Here is a 27,969-nt window from a genome sequence, read left to right as displayed (position 1 = left end):
CAGAATCGTCTCAGCTACCCCCCATTTCCGGCTCCTCCCCGACTTTTGGGACACCCTGTACATATATTCGGCTATCACGCTAGAAATGACAATATGAATTTACCTTTGCACTCACAATGTGATTTTACCTTTATACTAGACTATTACATGATCGTGTGATTTTATCTTTACACTCGGTTATCTTCACGTAATAGCTGACCATGTTACTTTGTTTGTTACGATAGACATGATAATTGATAAAACATAAGTACTTTAGTTTCTATTAGTTACTATCAGTTTCTATGAACATTTCAAATGGATGACTTCTAATGTAAGTACTCTTTCTATAAATCACTATATATAATACAACTTCAATATTATATTTCAAACCATTATATTTCTTTTTACATAAACATAAAAAGATAAGGACGTTAATGATAAAAGCTAAAATAATTAATTTTGAAAAATAAAATGATTACAGTGAAATTTGGAAATTATGACATTCCTAACATGTGGTCTCTAAAAATTTGTATCATCACCTGGATATTCCAAATACAACTGATTATAACATTGGCTAGCATTGAAGATAATGAAGTTAATAAGTGTCAACTACCAACGAAATTGATACAAGAAATAGATTCTCATAGCACAATAGTTGAAGCTATAATAAATGAGACTTTATCAGGTTCATATAAAGGAACCACTTGGAAGGAATTGGCTCACTTTGTGGACAAGTTTGGTCCAAGATTAGCTGGTACTGAAGTACTTGAAAAATCAATTAATTATGTATTAAATAAATCACATGAGTTTGGTTTAGAAAATGTTCATGGAGAACCTGTGACTGTACCTAATTGGGTTAGGTAAAGTTTCTTTACTACTCGTTACATGATATAAAGTATAGATAAAAGATTTACATCACAGTAATATTAATTTGTTAGAGGACAAGAATCTGCAACTCTTTTAAAGCCAAGGTGGAAAAACATTGCTCTTCTAGGACTAGGTTACAGTGTTGGTACTCCACCCGAAGGAATAACTGAAGAAGCTGTTGTTGTTAATAGTTTTAAGGAACTCGAAGAAAGAAAACATGAAGTAACTACTCTTTGTAGTTATTTTTGCCTACATTGTTTTTTTTTAATTTTATTCTGATTACATTCTTATTTTTTAGGTACCAGGAAAAATTGTTGTATTCAATCAAAAATATGTTTCATATGGTGAAACAGTGGAGTATAGAAGTAGGGGTGCAACAGAAGCATCTAAATATGGTGCTGTTGCTGCTTTAATCAATTCGGTTACACCATTCTCATTGTATACACCACACACGGGAATGCAAAGTTATGGACCAAACGTAACAAAAATTCCAGTAGCTTGTATCACAGCTGAAGATGCAAGCTTATTGAAAAGATTGTCAGATAATGGTAAGTTAGATAATAGAAAAAATATATTCATTTTTAATGATAAAGAATAGTAGAAAACATCTTTATCTCTAAACATTTATTTTTATAACTGTTTACAAGGTGAAACCATACAAATAAACTTAAAAATGCAAGCCAAGAACTTACCAAGTAAAATATCACGAAATATAGTAGCTGAAATAGTTGGATCCACAATGCCAGAGAAAGTTGTGGTTGTATCTGGTCACATAGACAGTTGGGACGTTGGTCAGGGAGCTATGGATGATGGGGGTGGAGCATTTATTTCATGGCAAGCATTGAGGTTACTGAAAAAGCTTAATTATAGGCCTCGCCGGACTATTAGGTAAGCCTGAAATAAATTTAAAAAAATAAGAATAATTGAAGGATTATAAATATATTATTATTTATAGAATGATTATGTGGACAGCTGAGGAGCTTGGTATTATAGGTGCCCGTCATTATATCAAATCCCATAAAGCTGAAGAAAAAAATCTTCAATTTGTAATGGAATCAGATATGGGCACATTCATGCCTTTAGGTCTTCAATTTACTGGAACTGAGCAAGTTAGATGCATTTTGGAAAGAATTATGGGGTCTGTATGCATAGTCAAATTAGAATAAAATGCTGTGAATTGTAAATGTTTACTATTTTCTATTTATTTTATTTATAGACTATTAGCTCCTATGGGACAGATGAAACTACGTAATCCTTGTGATGGCCCTGACATTGAGTCTTGGGTAAATGCAGGCATACCAGGAGGTTCGCTGTGGACACAAAATGAAAAGTATTTTTATTATCATCATACAAATGCAGACACTATGCTGGTTGAGGATCCAGAAGCCCTTGATAGGGGAACAGCCTTATTTGCAGCTGTATCATTTCTACTTGCTGATCTTAGCGTTGACCTTCCTCGGCATAAACCAATTTATACTTAATTCTCTGTACAATTGTCAGTGGTAACGATTATTAAAGAAATAAGTAAACAATAAAATTTCTCATTGCCTCCCTTATAATAAAACTAAAAATTTAAAAGTCAGCTTCATCTCGATGCTCAATAAATCTTTATTTCAAGTCCACTTACTTTTACAGGGAATCGTTTTATACAAAGTGTAATTGTCCATGTGGTCGTAATTTCGTTCGCTAATTGTACGTATTACAAAGTATTCTGTGATCACAAGGCTAGGCTCTCGACATATGTATCTTTAATTGGTCTTTCCGATTAGCGGAAAACAATGAAAACTCTTGAACACCATATTAGTAGTTTTATGAATTTGCAGTCACTCTATATTATCGCGATTAATTCTCTACATTATATTTCGACTAAACCTTTAACTGCTAACGTACTTTTTATAGTAATTAATGCCATCAACTTTTAATTGTTTGCATGAAGAAAGTAATTCTACATAATATATAACAGTATATTCATAGAAACAAAGCACCATTAATTTATTACCAAATTAAGAAATAATGATAGTAGAGATATGTATAGTTTGACTTTAAGAAAGTATTTTGAGTGTGCTATTTGAATTAGGAGTACTTAGTTCTTTGACTTCACCAGAAGATGGTACTAGTGAAGCGGTTAAGATTTGAATTCAAATAGAATGAAGATGCTGTTGTTAACAAACTGAGTTCTTGAGGACGCCAGGTGGGAGAATAGTTTTGTCTCTAAATTTATTAATTATAGTAAGACTTACCGTTAGCAATTAGAGGTTATTGATACCTTAATCAGTCTCGTAACAGGAAACACCAACTGTGTCCGCTGACTACCTATATCAACGTGTCCTCATCCTGATTTGGAAAAACTATCAGTAAGGAATGCTGAGAAGTTGTTCTTTGGCTAGAAGTTAATAATGCTGTTTTTTCTCCGCCACTTCCATTAATAGAACAATCCGGTGAACTGCCATCGAAGGCTATAACGTTCGTCGTAGTGCTACTGGTTGAAGGCATGTCGTTTAAATCTGGCGATGCCAACGGTGGTGCTTGAATCGGGCGGTTGTTATTGTTACTGCTTTCTAACGATACCAGTTGCATGCTATACGATTCACGATAACCAGATGTACTAGATGTGTCTTCATCCCACGAGACATCGGATGTTTGAAGATTCAGGTGATGGTGGTAGTGATGGTAGTGATGGTGATGATGATGAAGACTGCCGTGCATTTGCTGTTGATCGTTTGGTATGTTATTACTCTTTTCACAATCTGACTGACGGATGGACGAACTTCGTCTTGAACGAATAGACGATGAATCTGAAGGGATGTTGAACGTCGAAGGTTCCATTGATGGCATCGGTGACGTTCGTACCGATAGTTGAGTCGTTATTGGTACGTGTGGTGTGTCATCGATTTGTTCTGTCCCCACTTGCGATACCTAAATATATATATAAAAAGTGATTTATTTATTTATTTATTTGAGTATATCATTTAAAAATTTTATTATTACTTCAATGTGTGTTCTTCGACTCTTTCTCAAACGAAAAGTCTTCTTGCTTTGACCCGTACAACGTTGTAATCGAGGTTTGTCTGGACGGGATTCAACTGAACTGTCCTCGTTTGGACTGGTCGGGCTGAGCTGACTCGTCATTGTTTCTCCTAGCGAATCAGTATTAGATTAATTTTTTTTTTTTTAATTGTATGCTGTACCCTCTATACAATCTATCCATGCTGCTCTTTAAAAATTTACTAACTTCCAACCCGATGCGTTTCTCGAAATGTAGGTAAAAAACAACAGTGTTCCACGGACTATGATTTTCTCAACATCGCACTATGGCTACATTTTTTCAGCTTACAATGTGATGTGTCAACTAATATAATTACGGACTATGTTATCTTTACTGCAAATTGTTTTTAAAGAATGTTTTGAATAAAAAAATTAAAATTATTAGGTAAATTGTGCGATAAAGCTGTAAATTGCTAATTACTTATTTATCTCGAATCAAGGTCTTATCTTTTTAATGTAATTTACGTAACTGAATTTAACATGTAATGTGTATGAATGTACACGTACACATATGTGGTCATTATTAGAGCACGAAGACAATATGAGCATGGAAGGACAGTAAAAGAGCGAATACCTGATAATTATAGATTATAGGGAATGAAAAGAGAAACAAGAGAGAATAATAGATAAAAAATATCTCTCTAATAGAACTACGTGTAAAATATATATGTATAGAGTAACTTTTTATGTGTGATCAATGTAAATATTTCCATTTATGTTTTACAGTAAAGTAAGTTTAGAAATTACATTCTTTTTAGTTGTACCGTGAATTAATTTTCTGATAAATAATGTGGAAATATGTAATATGTCTATCGTAAAATTATTTTGAACAATTTCATAAAACAAAAATATTTAGGTTGATCACAATAAAAGATATCTCTGTAAATTATTAGCAAGTATAAAAATGAACCAGCAGTGTATTTAATGAAAATTGAATGTATCATGATATGCAATGATGATAATGACAGTAGAAAATAGTTGTACGGGAAAATGGCTTGCATCAGATTTGAATATTTTGTAACAAAGGGCAGATAACGAAATATACAAATCTCTATTATTCAATTATATTACTTGAATAATATTACACATATAAAAATGAGTACTAAACAAAATAAATTTATTTCTACTCTGTGCAATTAGTGTCCCCTGTACAACACTAAATTCTGTTTCCAATCATTCGTACTTGCACGATAGAAACCGTGAAATACTATGGATTCTATTATAATAAATAATATGTATATTTTGATCTGAAACTACTACCAATGTGAAGTTATACGTGTAGATTAATTCTATTAATAATTTATATAAATGAAATTATGCAATAAGAACATTTCACAGAGGTAATGAGCACTGGTAACGTTATTAGCTGCAATTATAATATATTTATTTGGAACAGGGCTCGGAATTTACCTGATGAGTGCCTAAATTCTATGGAAGAGAGAAAGCGCAGTTTTGGTGCCTTTTGATGAGTTAATATAGGATGAGGCTTAACATGGTTACGTTCATCACTAGTAGAAGGTGGTTGGGATTTATCTGAAACATGCCACATTCAACGTCTAGAATGAAAGGAAAGACGAGAAATGAGACAGACCATGTGACGGCGTCATTGATATGTCGATATATCATTCACGGTAATTGCATTGAACGTTCATTAATCGTTCTGTGCAATTACAACCGATATAGCGTTTAATGCAAACAACATAATTATTATTTTACGATATTTTCATATCGTCAAATTCGAATTCACCGTGACATATAAAACACTTCACCAATATCAAATCTGAAATGATTGAAAGAATTAAATATGAATAGAACATAGCACAATGTACAAAGTTGTTCGTAACTCGTGACATAATCGAAAGATGACTCATTTTTCATGTAAACAGAAATCAACTTTCAAGTTTTATGTACCTTTTTTTAATTTTCAAATTATGCGCTTCATTTACCAACTTCAAATGTTCAAGAAACGAAGCTTCGGGTAAAAAAAAAATTGTATTCCACATTGTCCACTTATCTTTATACGAAGTTAATTCTTTATTCGGTTGTGCCGTGAATTATGCTCCACTCTGTATAAAATCGACAGGATTTCGACACATACACTGTGCAGTTCTTAATTAATGGGGGCATGGGCAGGGGGCCAGGGGGAAGGGTGGGGGGTGTAATAGTACGGGGTTGCTTCGATTATGGAAGTTTTGTGACAAAAAACATCTGAAAATTTAGGTGACCAAGGACCTCATCGAGAACCAAAACGGAAACACTGACACAATGCGAACATGAAAATTGTATAGAGTATATCTGAGGCACGCATGGGATGTATGCATGTTTTCATTGTTAAGTAAAGGTTACTCTGTTCGTCTGTATGAAAGAAATGAACTTTCGAGTACAGAAATTATCAGTGTGGTTAGGCACGTAATGGAAAAGCATTAAAAAGTCGAAGCAACTACGTGTGGTGTAGTATATATATATATATATATATACATGTATATATATCTACGTTAACGACGAACTGGATACCAGCTGTTGGACATTACCATTGTCTAAATACTGCTATATAAATTTATTACGATCGTGTACTACACGTGACGGGAAATATCACAACTATAATAGAATATAATAATCTAATAAAGATGCCGTGAAAATCAGATTCGTGTACTCTCTACAGCAGAGGTTCCCGATCTTCTTCGATAGCGTACCAGTCTGCGTTACTTCGCTCGCATTGTCGTGAGCTCGATTAGCACAGATGATTCGTGTATCATATTTAGGGAAACGCTGCTCTACGATAATTGTTAGAGTTAATTAGGTCCCAAAGCTAAACTTAAACAGCGGATGAAAGAAATGTTAATAATAAGTAGAAAAAAGCGATAAAATCGTTTTCTTTATCGGTGCTGGTATATTAAAATCTCTATGGCAGATTTGGGCGCCCAGGTAATTCTGGCGCATGACGACCATTAGTTCGCGTACTCGCCGCGCGCTGAATCAACTGTGATGCCCAGCCCTGCTGTATATTAATATAAATCGTGTAATATCATAAAAACGTGTGTAAGTGTGCAAAGGATCCGTCGAATCTCTGTTCACGGAAACAATAAGAAAACACCAGCAAGAAATGTGATCGAGAGGAACACTGAAAGGAGGGTAAAGTGTACAAAATATGACAAGAAGTTACGAGATACGGAGAAGCGTGACAAGGGAACACACCAGCAGGACGTTTATCATAGATTCGGTGAAGACTTTACTATTAGAATCCGCTTACCTCCGTTCCCTAGCTAGCAATGAAAGCAACGCAATGATCAATGTGTCAATATACGATCAAACAGAAAGGCCCGAACGATGGAACGTGGTGAACACAACATAAGCAGTGCGAACCGAGTTAACGCAACATCTAAGAACAATTTCGATTCGAGAAAAGAAAATATTTCCATCGGAATACTAATTTAGACGCTTGATCGCAAGCCTCGACGACGGCGGGATAGAAACGAAACTATAACGTCTTCGTTTTCACGCAACACGTTGCATATAAAGAAAAGAAAAAGAGGGTGACGCAAGAACATTGAAAATTTTGTCGCAGTGTCTTGTAGACAATGGCTCGATCCAACTGTGGTAAACGTCTCGCAATCGCTTAGAAAAGTAACGAAACATTTATGAGAGGCTTGCACTCGCACCGGTAATATGTACTTAAAGTTCGGGACCGTTTCTTAAAGGTTTCTCGAAAGTAATCGAATACCTGTGGGCGTTTGTTCCATGTGCGTCTCTGGAACACCGAGGTCACTGGACTCGCGAAGAGTAGAGGAACCCACGCTTGTACTCGAAACTGATCCTGAAATAACAGTAATAATAATATTATTGAATAATTAATAATGAATGAATACGACATAGGCTTGAAGGGTATTCTGTTTATGCATGAAATAATATTCCAATTAGGAACGTACCACGTGCTGTATGTATACCGTTTAGCGGCGCCGATGCTTGACTCGGTTGCATCGCCTTGACAGTGCCACTGGAATTTGACTGATGAGTCGAATGAGGGGCGGATTGAGGGGCTGTGGAATGCGAAATTGGAGTTTCCGCAGGTGTACGATTTATATGAGCTCTGGATCCAAGATCTCCGGTCAGAAGATCTATCAACAACGATGGTCTCTGCGTACGAGGCTGTCCTTCGTTCGCGGAATGCATGTCTGCGACACTTCTCTTTGGCTCTGGCTGCATTTCGTCTAAAGGTAACGATAAAAATATGTTGTGTCAGGGATGGGCAACTCGTAGACTTTTGGTCCTCCTCGTTTTATAATTAAAAACTTTTTGTATCTTTTTCGTGATGTAGAGAATACTGAATTTACTAACCGAATCTTCTGTCCTCAATTTCGTCCTTCAAGTCTTTCAGTTCGCGTATAAGATCGGTCAACAGAGTGCTGCGAGATTTCGGTATCGTTTTAGTGTCACCGTTAATTTTCGTACGTATGATACTCTGCATGTTTCTCTCGTGTTCCGAAATCGGTGCCTGGCCGATCTTGTGAACGATGAACGGAAGCATTTGAATGTACAAAGCGGTGCGATGAGTGACCACGAATTCTATAAAATTCCAAAGGTAAGTGGAAGCTTCGTTTCGTTTATTTAATAAACGCATTGTGCGTAGAATTTTTGTCCACTCGGTCTTCAATTCCGTTTCGAAGCATATCGTCATTATTTTCAAAGCTGCAAAATACCAGATAGTGATTAGAATTAGTAATACGGATGCTTCGAAGTAATTTTTACTACAGTTTTATTTATACAGTTCTTCGTTTGGTCGAATAAGTCATTTAATTGCTCACCCAAAAAAGCAACTTGGTACAACGTCAACGATGTTTTCGTTGAAGTCTTTGAATCTCTCGCTACAAATGTCAAACTACCAGTTCTCATGTCCGTTGTGGTTTTTAAGTTCTGAGTAGTTATTGGCACTGTCTTCGTACTCGGTGGCCACAGAGTAATCAGCACCGCGGTTAGAGCAAAGTTTATGTCCGATTGCCTTAGTTTCGTCACATCTGAAAATTATTATCGATTCGATTGAATATTACATGTTTTTCTAAGTATCACCAGTATGCTTTACCTTTCCTTCCAGTCCCTACACGCAGGAACAGCGGTATTAATAAGTTAAGGAGTATGTTCTCCGTTCGAGTTTGACTAGCAAACATAGCGTGACCGCCGCATACATTCTCAAGAGAATATCCTTCACTGAGCGATATCACGTGAAGAGCTATCAATCGAAGCACCGTCGAGCAGAAATGTTGCGGTGGTATTTTGCTCATTAAAGCCGCCGAGGAAGCTGAAGTCACATCTTCCGGCGGAGTATCTCCAATAATTAATGACTACGTACAAATTAATGCTTAGAATTCACACAAAAAAGAATCAGAGAAATTTAGAAAATTCAAATCGTTCACATTTATTAGGTTATTGCAACCTTCAGCATTACTGTATCCATGATAAATTAATCTATACCTGACAGGTGCTCAGCAATGTTTTCAAATATTGAAAGTGTGCAATGTAAGGGCATCTGGACAACGTTTCGTAAACTCCTTTCAAAAGATCACTAGCCGCGGTCCAATCAGTATTTCTTCTAATGGAGGCTTTCTTGTGTATCTTACTGAAGGTTTTATCGAGTCTTCTTAAAATAATTGTCAACGCGGGTCTCATATCGTCGTTTGACCATTCGGTTGAGGGTAAAATATCATTCATGTATCTTCTCAAACCACGACAACCCATTGTTGTCGCATCATACGGAGATATTTTCAACAGAGTGTGAGCAATATCTGCTAATCGCTAAAGATAATACGTAACATTTATAGGGCTACACACGCTTAACAATTGCAAAATTCGATCAAGATCAAAAAGCACTCGTAACTTAAAAAGGAAGTATTTTTTGAACGAGTGCGATAGCTTCTAAAATTTTAATAACGAGTTTCTAAATAATTCCACATATTAGGAAAAAAGATTTGTACTTACTATATGACATTTCGAATCCAATAGTTCGATCATTTTCCCATCCTGAGATTTTTTGTTCAATTCTATCAAACGAGCCGAGCATCGAGCTACAAAGTCCCCTACCATGTTTAATAAAGTGTCACGTGGTCGTCGAAACTCATTTTTGTGACATCTTTCAGTATCGTCGTTATCTCGTTCATAAAAAGTTCGCACTTTAGAGTGCTCTATATACTTAGTGGTGTGAGTTTCGTCCTCGAAATCAAAACCAGGCGAATACGGACCTTTCCCGTAATTTTTTTGACTGGATCCTTTGTGTTCCGGGCTCGATTTTTGTGGGCCATTATAATATCTGAGAAAAGTTATTATCAGAACTTATGATTGCATATAACAGAAAGTGAAACTTACTTTGTGAGCGCCTCTGAGTTGTTAACCAAAGTCTTCACTGCTATAGCTAATTGATTTATTATTTCTTTCTCAGTTCTTCCGTCCCTGTTGTAAGTGGGAGATTGAATTTGTTGAACGTAGCACGGTAGAATCGCTTCCAGTATAATCTGCAAAGATGAGAACATGAGCAGAAAAAATAGTTTGGAGATTTGAGACCCGACTAAGAACGAGAAGAAAATATTAGCGATTAATTTAAAACATTCCTTTACAAAATGTGTAGTGTCCGCGCCTCCCATACCCAACAATAAGGAGTCAAATAAGAACACGAAACGTAGGGTACGGGATTGGTCGCGTAGGTAAAGCGGTCGACTGTGGATCCGAGGATCGTAGGTTCGAATCCCCCCCCATGCCTTATTTTTCGGTTATACTACAAATGTTTATATCTCAAACGTATTTTGAGGTTCAATTGCAATTACTTTCAAATCTTATTATACAAAGCTGCCTTACCAACATTTGTTGTCCCCTGACAGAGTCAGGTGCGTAAGCTATCACCATTACGCACAATGCTATACAATCTAATACATTAACCATTTCGTTCTCATCGTGGTAACAGAAGTCGATAGCTTTCAATGGCTTTTCTTCTTTTACCAATTCGTCTATGTGTAAAGGGTCCGGCGATGGAGTCTCCAAACTTAACAACAAATTGAAAAGACACGTAGCAGGGACCTGGAGACAATGTACAATTATTTCTATTAAAATTTATGAAAACACACGCTAAAACTTTTCATGTCACTTGATATTTAACCGCATGATAAATGTTTTAAGTAATGTTCGATTACAATGATTAATGAAGCGATGTATTATTTAACATAATACCTTGTGCGCTTCTCCGTGAACACTCGCCTCATCCGTGTCCAATATGGTGGACACACTTCCGAACATCTGAAGGATAAATGGCTTCCGATTCATCAAGTAGAATTGTTTGACGGCGTATTCCACTGTAGTTGTCACTAATTTATTCGTTTGGTGAGTCGAGTATAATTGCAATAGCGTTGGCATAATTAGCAGGTAGCCGTTCGTCGAGAAAATATTTTTGAAATTGTGCGCTGCGTTAATATACGTGGCGACCACGTAACGTAAAATACAGGAGTCTTCACTGTGAATGATGATTGCGCCGTTCAAAACATTTAGGAAAAGGTGGATGTCCCCTGAATAAGCGAAGTTGCCTGCCATCGCCTCGAACATCCTCGCAATTAGTTTTACCCACATAAATTTGTGCATCACGTCCAGACCAAGGAGTTCCTAAATAGACAAATACGCATAATTATACAGTGAAAACAAAGATATTTCCATACCCATTTTTCTAGTGACAACTCTATGTACAGAAGTAATATGATCGTATTCCTTCATTGCTTCCTTCTAATTTACTTTTAGTTTTTAATTTACTTCGAACTAACTTTGCTCGATAAGATTACTGCTCTATGCATCGTATCTTTCATTTTTCATTCCACTGTTACTTACTCTGCCTATTTCACCACCTTTGTACAAATCCAAGTCGGCTTCCAGCGCTCTTCTTGGAAATGACGGTAGCTTCATTAGTTCTTCGTGGAGGAAGACTACCCTCTGCACCACCATGTCGACGTTTTTTAAAATCGCCCAGGTCAACAGGACCTTTCCAATTTCGACGAACTTGTGAACCAGTTCCTGGCGTTGCAGTGCATTGAACGCGTCTTCCGGTTTCATGTGAACTAATTCGATCTCAGAGAACTGAGACCTGCCTTTGAAGAAGTAGTAATCGCGAACGTACGACGACGGATTGCGGATTTGATCTGGAACGTGAAAGTGAAGTGTTATTGGTGAAATTTTATTAATTCTTTCCAGATATTTGGAAGACGGTGCAAGGGATTTGCGATACAATGATTTTGTAAAAAAAGAAAAACTTTGAGCAAAATTTAATCTGAAATAAATATGAGTTTAAATACAAACGTGTTTTGTAGTCAACGAGAAAGTATTCTCGATGTTTCGATTCTTCTATGCCAAAAAAGTCCAATGATTCTCGAAGTATCTGGCAAAACTGTGTGTCTTCCTGTACTGGAAACTGAGAAGGAATTCCTCCTGCATCCGGGTCTTGTGGCCCGTGTACTACGATTCTTTTTGCGGATGGCACGTTTGCAGTTAACAAAATTGAAGCATCACACTGCTCCTTTCTTAAAATTTGTTTCAAATCTTTGAACATTATCCCGTGCACACTGTGCACCACCTATGGAAATGAAAATTGCCGCGAATAACACACAACGAGTCACCTTAAATCGCCTTAAATTCACTTACCATCCATAAGATAGAAAGCGCTGTTCCAATTAGTTTTTGTCCTTCCTCGTGTGGAGAACGTACATAGAACATAACGTACCCGATTATATAATTGTACAAGGCAAACGCAGCCTGTTGGGGTAGCTTTGGCACAAAACGAATGAGGTGTCTTAAAATTTTAAACATCAACTCTTGCTTCTCTCTAGTTAGCCGTTCCAAAACGTAGCGAAGGAATAATGCACTGTCTTCCACAAGACAGTTCCAAATCACCTGATATAAAGGATAACGTTACTTGAATGCTTCCTTTCGTTAATTTAATCTTCAATTAATTTCTTACTTGGTAAGCTACTTCGTAAACGGCGCTTCCATCATCGGAGACAGCAGCATCGTCGAGCAAGTCAATAATTTGCACGATTGCGGAACATAAAGAAGAAGGAAACAAAGAAGGCGCGGATTGGCCGTGATGAGACGTGTTTCTTGGCATTGTTTCGCCTCCATCTTCGTCTCCAACGTTTCCTGTATGAAACGATATTATTTCTATTTTAATATATGCACGTATTCCTCGTGTTACGCTCCGTAGAATGACCAAAAACTATGCCTTGTCTCAATTTCGAAAAAAAAGAGACCCCTACTATAAAAGCTATCATTCCTAATCATCGAATCATCGAAGTCTACCTTCGTCGTGATCGTCTCCAACAGGGCTGGGTTCGTACGCAGCCTGTACGGTAATCGGTATAGTCGTGATCAAAAAATTTTCCCTCTCTTCTCGTTTCTTATCATCCTGCGCCTGTAAAGCCTTTTTTATGAGTTCAGTTTGCTGCTTCTTACGAGTTTTCGTTGCCGTCACCAGAGACCTCTAAGTAATAGTCATAATAAACTCTACGTAATCGTCGAACAATCTACGATACACTCACCAATGTAGGATTTCATTCAGACTTACATGATGCTCCTGATTGATAGTCACTTCTTCCACCTTCGTTTTCACCTGAGGCATCCAAGGCGGATCGACGACAGGCAACGATTCGATACCGATTTTTGGCGAGGGTAACGTGAACTCTATCCCAGGTGGCGGAACCTTGAAGGTGAGGTGAGCATTCTCTTCCATTCGTGGCCAAACTTGATACCGCAGTTTCCACAGAACTTGAAACCTCAGTATCGCATTTATTCGCACGCTGGTGCTGCTGTGTTGAAGACCGTGATGCATCAGTTCGCTCGCTTGATTAGGAGCTCGTACTGCAGCAACTATGAAGAGAGAGGCAGCCGAAGCTGCGACTTCTTGATTCGATTCTAGCAAGAGTTCCCAAGCGACAGGTAGAACGTCGATAAATAATTCCTCCGTCATCACTACAGCTCCTTTTACTAAAGTGACCAATGGTGCATGGAATATGTCTTTCACTTGAGTCTTGATGTACTTCAAAATCGCCGGACTCTCTTTCTCAGATTCCTCTCCAGCAGATTTTTTGGAGGACTCCTTTCCCTTCTCCGAATCTTGATCAGCTAAGTCCTTTGAGGAGTCTCGTTGCGTTAGGCGGCCAGACTGGGATCCGTCTATATTTTTGTCGATTCTGCGAAAAAGAATACACTAATTTACTTTCGAAAGACTGTGATTTGTACTGGGCATGGTTCTAAGTAGTTTTTTTAAACGGTCCTGGTTCTAATTTGCACATCTAGGACGTCTTTCCTTTTTAATCATTTTTAATAATTTATGTAAAAATTACTTGAATTTCTTTCCTACGCTGTCCTTCCTTCGCACAGGAGACACTTGGGTGCTGGTTTGCTCAGAGACTTTGCGGCCACGTTTGTCCTTCTTATTCGCTTCTTTCTTCTCGGCGTCGAAATCGAACATTCCTGCGCCGTTCAGAATCCCAAACTTTTCTCCATAAATTTTTCTTACGGACTTGATTAACCTGCTACTGGCTCGCATTTGACGTCTGTGGCAGTAGGGATGACAAAAGTTCTGATGGGAGCAGTAGATGTTGAACGAATTGGCGAACTGTACCAAGACCTTCATCCAAGGAAAATTTTTGTTGGTTTCGTCTGTTTCGTTACTGTCACTGGGACTCTCCGGCGGTTGATCGTCTATTAATATTCCAGGTGATTCTTCGCCGCTAATTTCACCTCCGTAACCAGGCTCAGAAGTGTCACTTCTGTCTGACAGTGAGCTTACTTTTCTCTTCGATTGAATGGAATCCGCTCGTCTCACTGTATCTAATTGTTAATCGTTAATCATATAAATTATACAATTATATTTAGAATGATAACTTTTAGCTAAGGTGTAGAAATAACTCTTGTTAAATTTTTAAACTAAAATCAGCTGTTAGTATTCTATTATATTATGAGTATCATTTTCTTCGAAAATGTATTTCCTTTGATACTTACAAGCCTCGCATTCAGTGTCCTTGCCTTCTTTGGTACCACGTCGAAGTTTTAAACTTCTTTTCTTGAATGAACCCGTTGCATTTTCCGCGGTACCACGGCGAAGAAGAAATGGCCGCCCTTGCGGTGGTTGTATGCGTTTGGCCTTCTCTTTTTCAGCGTTTTGGGATTCCTCCCCTTGAATTGTAACAGTTGATTTGCTACTACCTTCCGATTCGTTGTCAGGCTCGTAAAGAACAAAGCTAATTTTTCGTTCCGCTGAAAATTCGATCCAAAGTATTTCGATTAGGTACATTAAAATAAAATAACATTTATTCATTAATACATATGAATACGTGTTAAATCTTAGAGCCACAGCAATATATGTAAGTAGATTCTGTGTTAGCTGACGCTGCGCGCTGGCAGTAGTATAAGTCCTACGTGTCAGACATCTCTGACTCTCATTTAACTCGTACAGAAAGCCTCAAATACAATTCAAATGTTTTATTACTTTAAAAAATTATACTTACGTGCGACCTCGCGATCACCTACAATCGATTGAAGACTTTGAGCTGATGTTTGAGAATGGCCCATCGAGGAGAGTGCCATACTCCATCGTCGATTCGCTTCTCTACTGTACATTCTTTCCCAAGGGGGTGGGCGTTCTTTCGTTAAAAGTTTATTAAATTTTGGCAACGTTTGATAAGTCTCTCTTAAAAACGCTGTTACCTCCAATAGGAGAATACAGGCTGCGAGACGCAACGCAATGGGACACTGAGAACCATAACCGTTTATGCTAGCTGGAATACAATGGCTCTTTTAACTTCTAATGAAATGAATAAAAAATCAAGCACTGACAAAAATTTTCTATTTATTGTTACGTTGTAGCTTACCTTCATCCAGAAAATCTTCTTCTTCGTCTTCAATGATTAAATCTCTTTGCTTGCTTTCGTCAGAAACCATTGCTATCATTTGATCAACATTCTGCTTGTCTTCGTGCAATAATTCTTCTAATCGTGCGCCAATGGCCTGTCGAATATAAATTGTTGGTAAAGTTAATTTTAAGATAAAATATATATAAAATTTTAAATAATAACCTCTGCCCATTGATAAAACAACTTTCCAGCCGTGCGTTGCATCACGTGAATTCTGCTAAGCACAGTCGTCGTATTTCGACTGTTGATAGGCACCGACGGACGAAATATTGGAAAATTCGTTTTCATGCAGGTCGGCCACTGTCCTTTGTTACACATGTGAACGAAATGGGCACACTCTAACAGCAAACACGCTCGTGCGACCACTGGTGCATAGGGCTAGATAGGAGGAAACGTATACAGCAATATTATAAATTCTTAGAAAATTAATGACATCTGTAATAGGAGCTTATGGCATCGATTGAACATTGTATAGAAATAAACAATTTTTACAAGGTCTAGGATTGCAGCCATTAGATAGTGATCGGGTACCGAACCCGGTTGGCAAGTCTCCAGTAAGAATGAGAATCTCAGCATTCCATCGCGGACAGCGTTACGAGGCACCAGTCTTCTTTCTTTTAAGACCACGAATTCAGATTCCCTCGAAGCTTCGCCGAATTCCATGGAATTTCGTCTGCTGAAATCTAATATGAAGCAGATTAAGATATTATGAAACGACTTGTATAATTTATTATTCACTTACAACTTCCAGCCACCTCCTCTAGGCTTTCCTTTTTCTTACTCTTTCCAAAGCCAATTTTAATTAGTTGATCTTCCATTCGACGCTTTGCCTTCTGCAGGGTTATACCGACCCTTGTATAATAAATATTTATGATTATTACTGCGAATGAAATTCATAATTTTGAATAAAAAGTACCTTAAAACAACGATGAAGCTTACCCACGTCCTGACCTAGATGCGCTACGACAATAATAACCATAATGAAAACTGGATTGCCTAACGAAACTACCGTCCGTCGGTGATTCGCTGCTCTCATGACTGTCGGTAGAATCGGTTCTTCCATACTCCTTTCGAAACCAATTAACTGAAATTAGTTTAGAAAATATAGCCAAACATTCACATTTCTATTTTACATACCTACTCTTCCATTTCTTAGCCATTGTTAACATAATTATTAGTTGCCAGTAAACATACCTATGCCACCAATTTGAAATCGAGTAGACTTTCGAATTTTCCCAGAACCCAAGGACTCTATTCCCAAATTGCGTTCACTCTGCCTTGGCGTGAGTATGTGATGTTTCTTCCGTATGTTCCCTAACGGACTTTGGCTAATTTTTGCATTTTCTTCGCTTAGTTCTGTTTCAAGAAGACTCTGGAAACATACAAGAAAGCGGTCGACTGTGGATCCGACAGTCGTGGGTTCGAATCTCCGTGTCTTATTTTTCGTAGAGACTCTTACAGTATTTTTAATAATACGTACAGCGCAAGTGGAAGATGTGCTCCTTTTCTTGAAAAGGAATTTCCGCGTTCCTCTGTCATCCACAGTGTAACAAGTATCGCCTCCGATATCCGCGTGTTCCTCCAAATCTGATTGGTGTATATGCCTGAAAACATTAAAATTTTACCTGAGAAACTACCTTCTCCTACTTGCAGTAAATAATAACTTATGAATTTCTTTACCTGATAACGCGCGTCGTCTGAATGTTACTGTTACACCTTTTGTTAGGTCGATCGGCAGAGTCCAAGATTCCGCTCAAAATGACGCGACGGAAGACACCCCCGTGGACTTCCTTAACGTAAGCCATGAACTGCTGGAGGTCGCAGTACAAGCTTGTGTTTTCTTGAGGTTTTATCTCTTTGAGGGACTTGACGAAACGCGTCACGAGTGCCTTGAAGACACAGTTGAATATCTGTCCCTCTATACCACGCGAACTATGGCTACCCAGGCCATACATAGAGGCTGCAGTCGCGGAAGCGTTCGTGGTCATGTTCCCAGCAGCACCGGTTACATTCGAGCTGCCAAGTGTCCCTCCAGATACCATGGTGCTGCCCATCAAGTTGCCACCGTAGTTCGCCGGGTAGCCTCCCTGTGATCCGATTTCCGGCGATTTGCTCGATCCTCGTTTCTGATCTGTCGCGAAACAACCAAACAAAAGTTGTCGAACAATATAGTGACTGGAATTCAAGGGCAACGAAGCATCTGCGATGTAAATGTTACTCAACGTTTGGATGCAATCGGCAACTGCTGGTTTTTTTTTTTTTTTTAGAAAGCGCAATTCACATTCATAATCAGCCGCTGACCAAAGGTAGCATGTTAACAGAATTGAGTAGCTTTGAAGCGAACAAATACACACGTAGTCTTTTTCGTTTCCCTCGATTTACTCACTAAGTGGAGATAACAACGAACTTGGATCCAAGCAGAATCCAATGTATGCGTGAAAGAAATCCAGAATCTCTGGTATTGGTTGGTCCCGCACCATTGATCTCAGGAATCGCGAGAACTGCTTCGAGCTGGCGCGATGCAACTTGCCGAGGATCGTTTGCGATTGGGAACGACAAAAATCGGCCTGGGGCCCGCGTATCCCTTCTGAACAGCTGTGAGGGCAGCCTAGATGTCTCAACACTCTGATCACGCAATTCAGTAGGAGATTGTGCGACGAAGATTTAGTCTTTTCCGATGGATTCTGACGGTAGTCGTGCTCGTCGTCGGGGGCTTCTTTTTTCTTTCCAGTGTCTGTCTTCTCTACACCTGTCGCTGACTCTGAAAGAGTTAAATAAAAATTCAATACAATAATGACTTGCAGTCAGTCTCAAAAGTACTTATATCCTCTATGTAACTTGGGATTACTCTGCACTTTACATTATTTACCTGTTAAACTACCCGTCATTTCATCACGAAGACACTGCTTCATCACTCCCATATCCATCAGGAGTTCCACCAAATTCAAAATATTTTCGCACACCCGTAAGGTACAGCAGTTGGTATCTCGCAACGCAACTGAATGGACGGCCTGGTGATAATTCAAAATAACGAAAATGAGCCAATTAAAAAATTAAATATTACTCGAGGGAGTGTAAGCTCACCTTTAAAACTACTTGCAAGTCGATGTCACCTTCTTTGGTGATGTAGCAAGACGACCCAGGAGCTTCCGGTACTTCGTCGCTAGCATACGTGATGTTGGAGTCTGTTTGCGACCGTGTGAGACTTGGTTTTCTTTCAGAATCTAAACGATTACCGCGCATACTAATAACGTCTAATTGACTGTCGATCGAAGCCTGGAAGAAAAATTAAAAAAAAAAAATTATACGTGAAACTTCTAGTATCGAAGATATCTGAGGTGCTAATATGTGTACATTGTTATTAGCACATCGTATTCAATGGGTCAGGTTTTTCGAAAACAATGTTGTTATGTCTGCAGCCCTTATTAGAGTTGTTTTCCTACCTGTCGCTTCATGTAATCAGGGGATGGCGAAGGCGTGTGCTCCGTGACGGTGATGATAGGATTCGGGGCAGTGTACGATTGGCTATAGAATCGACTTTGCTTCCTCTCGATACGAGTATCGCCGACGTACCTGCGAGTTAGAATCGGTCAATAGCTCGGCGCGATGCAAAGTGTCGCGTGGACTCTCCCATGCCATTTTTCAATGTAAATCCTAGCTAAGCACTACTGTCTGATCACTAATGTTCCTTATCTACTTTGGTGCGTTTGGCATTCCACGTAACATGCTCGATGCGTCCCTCATTGTGTCTCACTACGTACAGTGTTCCAAACCTAGAGAATGGGAATTCTCTCAATAAACGTAAACGATATTCCGAGGATCACTTTACACTTCGATATATTACAAGTATCAGATTTAGGTACGACGGTCTTTCTAGGAACAAGTGGAAGGTCTTTTAAGAAATTTATTTCTTTACTGTGTGTGCGTGAATGTATGGCTATTGGAACAAAGTATAGCTATACTAATCGGGGAGTATTATGCAGAATGGGCCATGTGAGTGGAAATACTTAATTATCTCTGTTACTTAGTGATAATACTGATAAGAAAAACTCTATGGTCAGTTTACTACTGGGGTATCTTGACTTTTCATAATTACTTAGAAATTGATCATCAAATATGACTTAAGAGTCACGTGTTTCACTGATAATGTCCTATGGTATGCATAACAGTATTTTACTGTATTACTTCGTGTACTGTGCATATTTCCGAGAGAATATTAACTCGTGATATTACAAACTTCGTTCTTCGTGAAGGACTCTCGTGTCAGAAATTTTTACCTTTGCGGAAAATTACCCTCACGAAGCACAAGAAGTACGTTGCAACAGAGGTGATTGGTGGTCAGTTCCCTGATATAGTGAGAGGAAAAGCACAAAGAGTGACGTGTTTTACGTTGTTTCTTGCCAACGTGTCGTGGCGACTAGGGCGTGGTTGTGTGTTTTAAGGATAATTGTGCGCCCTACCGGAAGCAGGAAGCTCGTAAAAGAAGCGTGTAAACCGAGCTGCAGTACGGAACTTCCTCCGAGTGACGTTGATGACTTACCCTCCCGCGGTCAGCTCGTTAATCAAGCAGCTGAGCACGAGTTCAGGTGTGAAAAGGCGAACGAGAGATAGAAAAGACACACATAGAGAAACACATTACGCATAAATTTTAACGAAGGGCTTATCAAATTATGCAATGTTCCAAAAGTTATGTTGCTAACGAAAGTAAGCAAATTCTTTACAGAGAAAAAGATCAAAATTCTGTAAACGTTTTTTTCGTTAATTCAAGGAAGTCAATTCGGTCGCTTGGTCGGTTTCGGTTAAAGTTCAAAGTGACCGTCAGTGTTGGGTGAAAGTAGACGAATATTTCTCAAATATCTACAAGGTTTGAAACAGTAATATAAATTTTTAAAAATGCACTTACAATTTTCTAAAAGAAGCTCAGTTACTAGAAATTACAGAAAAAGATATTTGATAATATAATTTTTAAAAGAGAAGGTATAAGGAGAATTGAATAAGAATGATAAATTCGATGTACTGCTAATTCAATTTCATTAGATTACGCAATTTTGGCCGTCGTGCTGATATGATTAATTTTAGAAAATAATTAAAAAAAAGCAGATGTTACTTTTTTTTAGAAATATACCATGAAACAAATATTACAATAATAAAAGTGGCATTCATCTGTTCGTAAAAAGTTTATATTTAATATTCTTAACTATCATCTCAATGAAGATAATCAAATATTGATCTAACTCTCGTCAATACTTCACAACAAATGCCATTTTTATAGAAAGATATATGGATGTCGCTACCCAACACTGATTATAAACTACGTTTAAAAAGAAATGTTATCGGTCTAACGAAACGTTTGTTCGTTATCACATTCAGCTTAAGCATAACTACGTCCTTCTGTAAGAGGAATTATTTCAACTTTATTCCTTAAACCATTTACTATGCTACCAAAGATCTATGCGCGCGTACGTACACACGAATTCTCAACACTATTCTGGTTGTTAAAATGTCACAAACATCGTACACATAACAAGCTGAAGTGACGTTAACAATCGTAAATGAAAAAATAGAATACAGTGAATCCGGTTAAAGTCGCGCTAGCTCTGGTCTGGCCATGCCACTTAGAAGAGAAGGTAAGTGAACTTTGATTGCCATTTAATTAATGAGGCTCTGAGACGCAACTCAAAAGTTCATTAAGAAGGTCAAAAATCTTTGACCTTCGTTGAGACTGACTTCATGTCGGTACTTTCCAGAAATGGTGGAGATAACCACGCGACACTTAGAAAGAATTCACTGTATAACTATCGTAATGAATGAAGTATAACCAAGCTATGTGAGAAAACGCGTGTATGTAATTACGATGAATGAAAAAAAAAAATAATATCGAAGAGAGAAAAGTTCTATAAAGTAAGAAAATATCTCGATATATGTTTCGCTCTATCTAAAAACTACGGTGCGTACCTTAAACTTGGCATGCTCTTTCCTTTGATCAAATTCGTAGGGTGTTTCATGCGATCGACATCCTTCGCTTCAAAGATTTTCGACGTGGTCGAAGTTCGTCTCGATAAGTGATCGTCTCCAGTGTCGAGGCTTCTATGGCTGTCCTGAGAACGTAAGTTGTGTCCTGAATTATTCTCAATCGCGTATTAAAAAATATCTTTTTGACACAAGCAGACATCTAATGATTTACCTGTTCGAACAGCATTTTCGGATCATCTTGACCAATTTTCTCGAGTGCCTTTTCCGACTTCGATAATAATTTCGTCTCGACAAATGCCTTGAGATCAGCCATTTTCATTCTCTTCTTCTTCTCACTGCCTCGTCTTGTATGGTTTGTTTCGCTTTCGTTACCTACAAAGGTAATATGCAAAATGGAGAAGAAGTACTAACTTAGAAATTTCAAAGAAAAAAAAATATATACAACTACCACTTATCACAGAAACGTCTCTAATATCCGGCACTTCCATAAAATCCTTTGCCACGTCCTTCTTCTTACTTTCAGGACTTTGATAAATCGATACTTCGATCTTTGGTATGGGCAACGAGTTGCTGCGACGACGTGGCATCTGCTGCACTGATGTTTCTTCGTTGATCGTGCGTAATCTGTGAATAATTTATAACGAACATTAATAATATTATTGTAATTTTTGTACTTAGACCAAAGAAATAATCACCGGTGATATAAAAATTGTAGAGCCCAGTGAATGCCTTCCTCCTGCCACTGAAGAACGAAAAGGCACCTAAGAACAGCCACGTCCAGAAAGGTGGCAGCTCGGACGTCTGCTTCGATACCAGCATGGCCACTCAACAGCCCTGTAGGACCAGAATCACCTGGAGATAATTGTTGCGTCAACGAAGTTTTCGTTTTCGTCGAATCCTGCGCTTCCTTTTCCGTTTTCTGGCTTTTATCCGCTTTTTCCTTCTCCGCAGTTCTATCAAACGAATGACACTAAGTTGTATTAAAATCTTTATAATCAGGATAGTACGTAGGAGTACTCAACTGACCCTGTGCTTTGAGACTTCTCTTGGTACTGTCTACAAGTGTCAAGCCCTGAAATCGCTGTGACCTTTTCTATCGTCAGGGTAGATTTTGAGAAATCATTTGTTCGACCCATGGCTACGTGAAAGATGCTAGCTTCGCCCTACAAAGATAATTTAATTATACGTTTAAACGAACGTTATGTTCGCGAAGTCCCAATCTCTAACCATAACCGTATAAATCTTAGGAATATTGTTTACCCCATCGAGCGCCTTTTCTGATTCGCTGAGGGACGGTAACCTGAAGATAACCTAGTAGAAATATTCAATTAGTGTCTGAAATTCATTAGAAGCTGTATTAATTTGGAAATACTCACAACATGCTCGTCTTCAGCGCCGGAACTTTCTTCGGGGATGGTTTCAGGGAATACTGTGTCCTTTGGCGACGATACCCAAGAATTCTGGGAAGAAGATTAATCATGCCCACAGTTGTTAACCATTGTTGGTCATTCCACCAGACAAGAAATCATTTATGCAATTATCATGCAAGTATTATGTACCTACATCGTCATCCAGCTGTTTCGTGGAGAAAGGTTTGTCAGCACTCTGGTCTGAAAAAGCACTGGCTGATTGACTGGGTGGACTTTCGACATCTGAAAATTGTATAATAAATTTGTTTACTACGGGTAAAGTTTGAAGCAAAAAATATTTAACATTATCCTGTTACAAGAAAAGAAAGAAAGTTTAGATGAAAACTTACTTTCTCCTACAAAAACATCGTCAGACATTTGTTGCTGTTTGGAAGTCTTGAAGGATCGATTCCACAGAGCTTGAGGCTTGATCCGACAATGAGTGGTGAAACAAGGCGTATCTGGATGACGACATTCACACATAGCCGACCATATTTTCAAGCCGTTCTCCAAACGTAAATTGGTTTTGAAGTCGATGTCTTTCAAGTGGTTGCACAATGGCGCGAACAGGTAGACGAATAGCTGTCAAAAATTAATACATTATTAGCTATTTATAATCGCTAAATAAACCGTTCAGAACACAAATCGATTAACCCCATAAAACAAAAAGTTGAGAAATTCAATCAAAATGACCTCTGAAATTAATTATTTATTAAAAGTTATAAATATAAGAAGTTATGACTAAACCAAATGCTTTGACACTTAAACTTAAGATTTTTCAAAAAGTGGAGTTAATCGATTTGTCCAGTGAACGGCTCAAGTATCAGCGAAAGAAACAGAAACTACTTACGCTCATAGTGGGCACAGAAAATAAATAATAAAAAGGATTTCCAGGGTCGGTTTCAGATTCGGAGCATTCTTCGGCGGAGTCGAGTAGTATCCAATGAAGAATGTAAAGTAGCGTCGTTTCCATAGCTCCGAGTGTTTGAAAATCCTTCCTTAAAGATTAAGGGAAGCGATTCTCGCGCGAAAGAGAAAATAGACAAATTTCATAGAAAAGAGGTACAAAAGCGGGCAACTCACCTATTGTGCAGAAGATTGGCCGCGGCATGGAGAACGTAGGGAAGAGCGGTTTGGATCAAATGCCATCGTGGCACATTGCCCAGTATTACGCTCAAAGAGGGTGTCAAATCGTTGTGAAGATTCTGAACCAACACCTTCTCGAGCGACTGCGAGCAAAAGTGCCAAGGTTACTTAAACTGTTCGTCTTTTGTTAGAGTTAATTGTTTCAGCCTCGAGTTAATATGATAACGATTAAAGCATGAAATCTCTAAAGGAAAATTTTATTTCTTATACTATAAATTTTAGGTTAAAATATCATTTACTATACCGTTATTTTATTTATTGCATTACATTTGAGCGTTAAAAAATATTTTTCAACTATTTAAAATAATGACAACAATTTACATGTATCGTATAAATATACATGTACGCTTCTGAATAATTTGTTAAACTGAATATTCTATATTGATTCGTTAAAGAACTGTCCATTCACTCAGCTAAATTGTGGAGGTGGTCAGTTATGCACAAATTATCGTACACGTGACGTACGATATCAAGTAGGACATCTTTCAATAGGTCGTTCAATTGATTACTCGAGAAACTGACATAAGATCAACCAGCTAATTAGATCAATAGGTTTAATTAGATTATAACCAATTATTCCTCCCGATACATTTATACTGAATTGTTGCTGGTGCCATTAGTTACCGCACTCGCCGTACGCTGAAACAATCATGGTGTCTAGCCCCTGTAGAATGATATACTTGTATTGCTCGAATACTAACCGTGCAAGCTTCCTTCGTCTCCTGCGTATGCATTGAAATACAGTAAATTGAAATTAATATTTAGTAGTGTAAAGAATAGTAGAAGGAATATTTCGAAGTAGTAAGAAAGTTAGAAAAAGGAGTAAAAGAAGTACTTGCGACAATACTACGATGCAAAGCTATAGTCATAGTCATAGTCAGTTAATGCTGAAATTGTTTTACAATTTTCTAGAATATCAAAATTGCTTATGGTTACTATATACAGGATTACCTACTCAATGTAGCTCGTGAAAAGGAATACTTCACGAGGTACAAAACTCCTGTACAAAACTAGATGAAAGAACCATGAATATTACTTGTTACTAAAAACAATTATAATTAAACGATGTAAGAATTATTTGTAACGAATATGCTACATTAGAGCTCAAAGATAGATTATTATAAAACTTGCAGACAGATATAGAACGGAAGAGCAGATGCTAAAAGGGTTTCGTAGTTTTCTACATAGATTCACTGGTTTAGACAGTCAAAGTGGTTCAAAATAAAATCTTCTTTAAAATTTTATTCTGAGGAATGATCACAATTAATATTGCAAAGTTTCACTGTTACGAAGCAATTTGACTGCCTTGTGTCTTCATATTTGGTATCGATAACATGCAAAGCAGTAATAGGTAATATTTTCTGTAAATGGCAAGCTGTTTCTAGAATTTTTATTAGAATAATCAGGAAGTGAATGTACAATTGTGCAAGTAGGGTTGCAAGCACCAGGGCAAGCAGACATCAGGCTTAGCGAACTTACATGATGGCCTGGGGCGTGTTGACAGAACTGCAGGTGACACGTGGAGGCAGCAGCGTACAGGAGGTCACTTTGTTAGTGCAGGTCGGGTAGGTATTGGAAAACGAAGGACTGATAGGATATGGTTGATAAGGATCTTTGCAATACATGAAATCCCAAGAAATCGAATTCTATGTTTCACATTTCACTTTTGAATGTATTCGCCATGTTTCGATCTTTAAACTATATCTTTAGATTCCATGAGTGACTTCTAATAAGATTTCTAATAAAAAGGACAACAAACTTGTCACGGACAACCACGAAAGCAAATAGACCGGACAGGAGGATACATGATCCGCCCATTTCTTAATGGAGCAGGAAGTATGCCTATAATTTGGTAGGTTTTCGATCAAGTTACTGACACAACATGGTACCGGGGTCACCATTGTATCGTGAGGAAAATAATACCTTGAAATAAGTGAATATAAAAAAAGTAAAATAATATAATTGCTTCAGAAAGTTGTATCTTAATTTTAATTTGCATTTTCCAAATCGGACGAGGAAGCGTTAATATCAAATTACTTATGAGCGTCAGTGTCTCAGATTTTCACACTATGACACTAATCTTTCGTATCCCGTACACATTCACACACACACACACACACATACACATGTCCATCTTTTGCTTTTTCTCCCAACTCAAGGAATATTCGTGAAACTCTAAGTGTCAATTTTTACCGTGCATGATGCCTCGTGTAGCCTTCCCAATTTCGCACGAATGAATGGTCTGCGAACACAAATTTCATCATTATGTAAAGTCAGACTGAATTGATTAAGTAAATTGTGAAATGTCATGGGCAAAGATCAATAGGATGAAATTTACGATATTATCGTCTAAAATATTTCCTCTACGTTTAGTTTAGTTTTCCTGGTCTAATATACTTCTAAAATGACTTTAATCATCTACGAATCAAGGCCAGCTTTGTTTCTTTCACCTTGTCAGTTTCAATCAGTATAGTATTCGATTGTAATATTGTCGAAATAATCGGAATGAAGTGCATTAACGAAGAAAACGTTGAAATGATTTTAAAACGTGGAGACTGCAACCGAAATGCTGCACAAGCAAGATTATTTTGAAATATAAGAATCAACCACCCGTTTTGAAATTATTGGAAGTAGATTCGAAAAATGGGAAGATACCATCGAAAACTCGAGTTCAAAACAAAACGAATATTGCTTGAAAATCGTTTACGCATCATCATCGTTGACCTTGAATCGCCTTCAATTGTAGATCAATCAATTTCACTAACAGCTAAAGAGTCAGATGCCTCATTCCGAGGAATATTGTACCTCAATTGTCGCCAAAGGAACATCTGAACCGGAATGGGCAAAGCATGCTCCTGGAGGTTCCCGTCAACGGACCGTCGTTTATCCATGTTCTTGGCGTAATCGTCTAAAACCATTTTCAACGCTCACACCATCCGCTCGAAGCTCGAATTATAGGAATGAGAAATAAACGGGAGAATCCTACCATACGATCGACGGAAAAACGATTTATTGTTTAGAACGTCGCCACGTGTTTCACCTGCCAGTGAAAAATGTACTTCCCTTCAGGTCCCAGCGACATCAGCCGGTTTTTCCGCGTTGCGATGAGCACACATCGACGGCCTGACCCTGACACCCGATAAATCAATTTCCCCTCAATGTTGTAACAGGATGTCTCCGATTCGATCGGAAATGGAACGTTCGCTCCGTACCAAAACACCCATATCCCCGCTCGGCCAGCTCGATTATTTAGATACAATGCTAAGGGTTTGCAGTCAACGATACTGATTCCCCTCGAACGAAGCTGTTCACGCACTGTCGGGGTTCCTTGGGAAATTCGAGGCACGCATATTTCGATAGGATCTGCAGCGTCGCCACGGATGCAACGAGAAGCAGCACCGTGCAAGGACAGGATCACGTGCCACTCGGCCTAGTGACACAGTTGCATCGTTCTCGTTGGGGATGAACACGCCGGAATGGTGGATGCACCACCGCTGTAGGATCGTGAGTAACTGAAAGACACGGCGGACGTAACGCTGTTGGAAAGGATGGGAATGCGCGCGCTACTCTCGGAAAATCCAATGCGCCGGTCGTTCCATCGATCAGCCCCAGGAATCTGC

At 38.2% G+C, this 27,969-nt stretch overlaps 2 protein-coding genes across 2 annotated transcripts; one reads left to right on the top strand and one right to left on the bottom strand.

Annotated features, from left to right (window-relative positions):
* The first annotated feature begins 151 nt into the window (after positions 1–151).
* On the top strand, positions 152–2,468 carry LOC128890039 (carboxypeptidase Q-like). Its single transcript, XM_054148198.1, has 7 exons — positions 152–310; positions 461–839; positions 918–1,068; positions 1,145–1,394; positions 1,494–1,734; positions 1,802–1,984; positions 2,063–2,468. The coding sequence occupies exons 2-7, from the start codon at positions 490–492 to the stop codon at positions 2,325–2,327; spliced, it is 1,440 nt and encodes a 479-aa protein (XP_054004173.1). The 5' UTR covers positions 152–310; positions 461–489; the 3' UTR covers positions 2,328–2,468.
* LOC128890019 (protein unc-80 homolog) lies at positions 2,437–27,857 on the bottom strand. Its single transcript, XM_054148164.1, has 50 exons — positions 27,155–27,857; positions 26,543–26,591; positions 25,829–25,855; positions 25,051–25,071; positions 24,287–24,432; positions 24,054–24,201; positions 23,554–23,785; positions 23,358–23,446; positions 23,171–23,254; positions 23,055–23,105; positions 22,821–22,957; positions 22,490–22,747; positions 22,243–22,418; positions 22,006–22,166; positions 21,777–21,919; positions 20,362–20,391; positions 19,265–19,394; positions 18,906–19,097; positions 18,691–18,832; positions 18,208–18,582; positions 17,502–17,952; positions 17,302–17,425; positions 17,016–17,193; positions 16,761–16,905; positions 16,564–16,673; positions 16,314–16,504; positions 15,984–16,199; positions 15,780–15,915; positions 15,417–15,686; positions 14,911–15,165; positions 14,250–14,739; positions 13,472–14,096; positions 13,207–13,387; positions 12,869–13,047; positions 12,553–12,801; positions 12,211–12,484; positions 11,746–12,053; positions 11,101–11,526; positions 10,732–10,950; positions 10,246–10,391; positions 9,862–10,189; positions 9,358–9,678; positions 8,969–9,227; positions 8,694–8,903; positions 8,227–8,577; positions 7,818–8,099; positions 7,613–7,705; positions 5,302–5,424; positions 3,835–3,983; positions 2,437–3,762 (listed from the first exon to the last, which is right to left on the bottom strand). Exons 1-50 carry the CDS (start codon positions 27,265–27,267, stop codon positions 3,160–3,162), a joined length of 10,596 nt encoding a protein of 3,531 aa, XP_054004139.1. The 5' UTR covers positions 27,268–27,857; the 3' UTR covers positions 2,437–3,159.
* Positions 27,858–27,969: the final 112 nt, after the last annotated feature.

This window comes from Hylaeus anthracinus, unplaced genomic scaffold (genome assembly GCF_026225885.1).
Source record: "Hylaeus anthracinus isolate JK02 unplaced genomic scaffold, UHH_iyHylAnth1.0_haploid 0, whole genome shotgun sequence".
NCBI lineage: Eukaryota > Metazoa > Arthropoda > Insecta > Hymenoptera > Colletidae > Hylaeus > Hylaeus anthracinus.
This window is presented reverse-complemented; position numbering and strand designations above follow the sequence as displayed.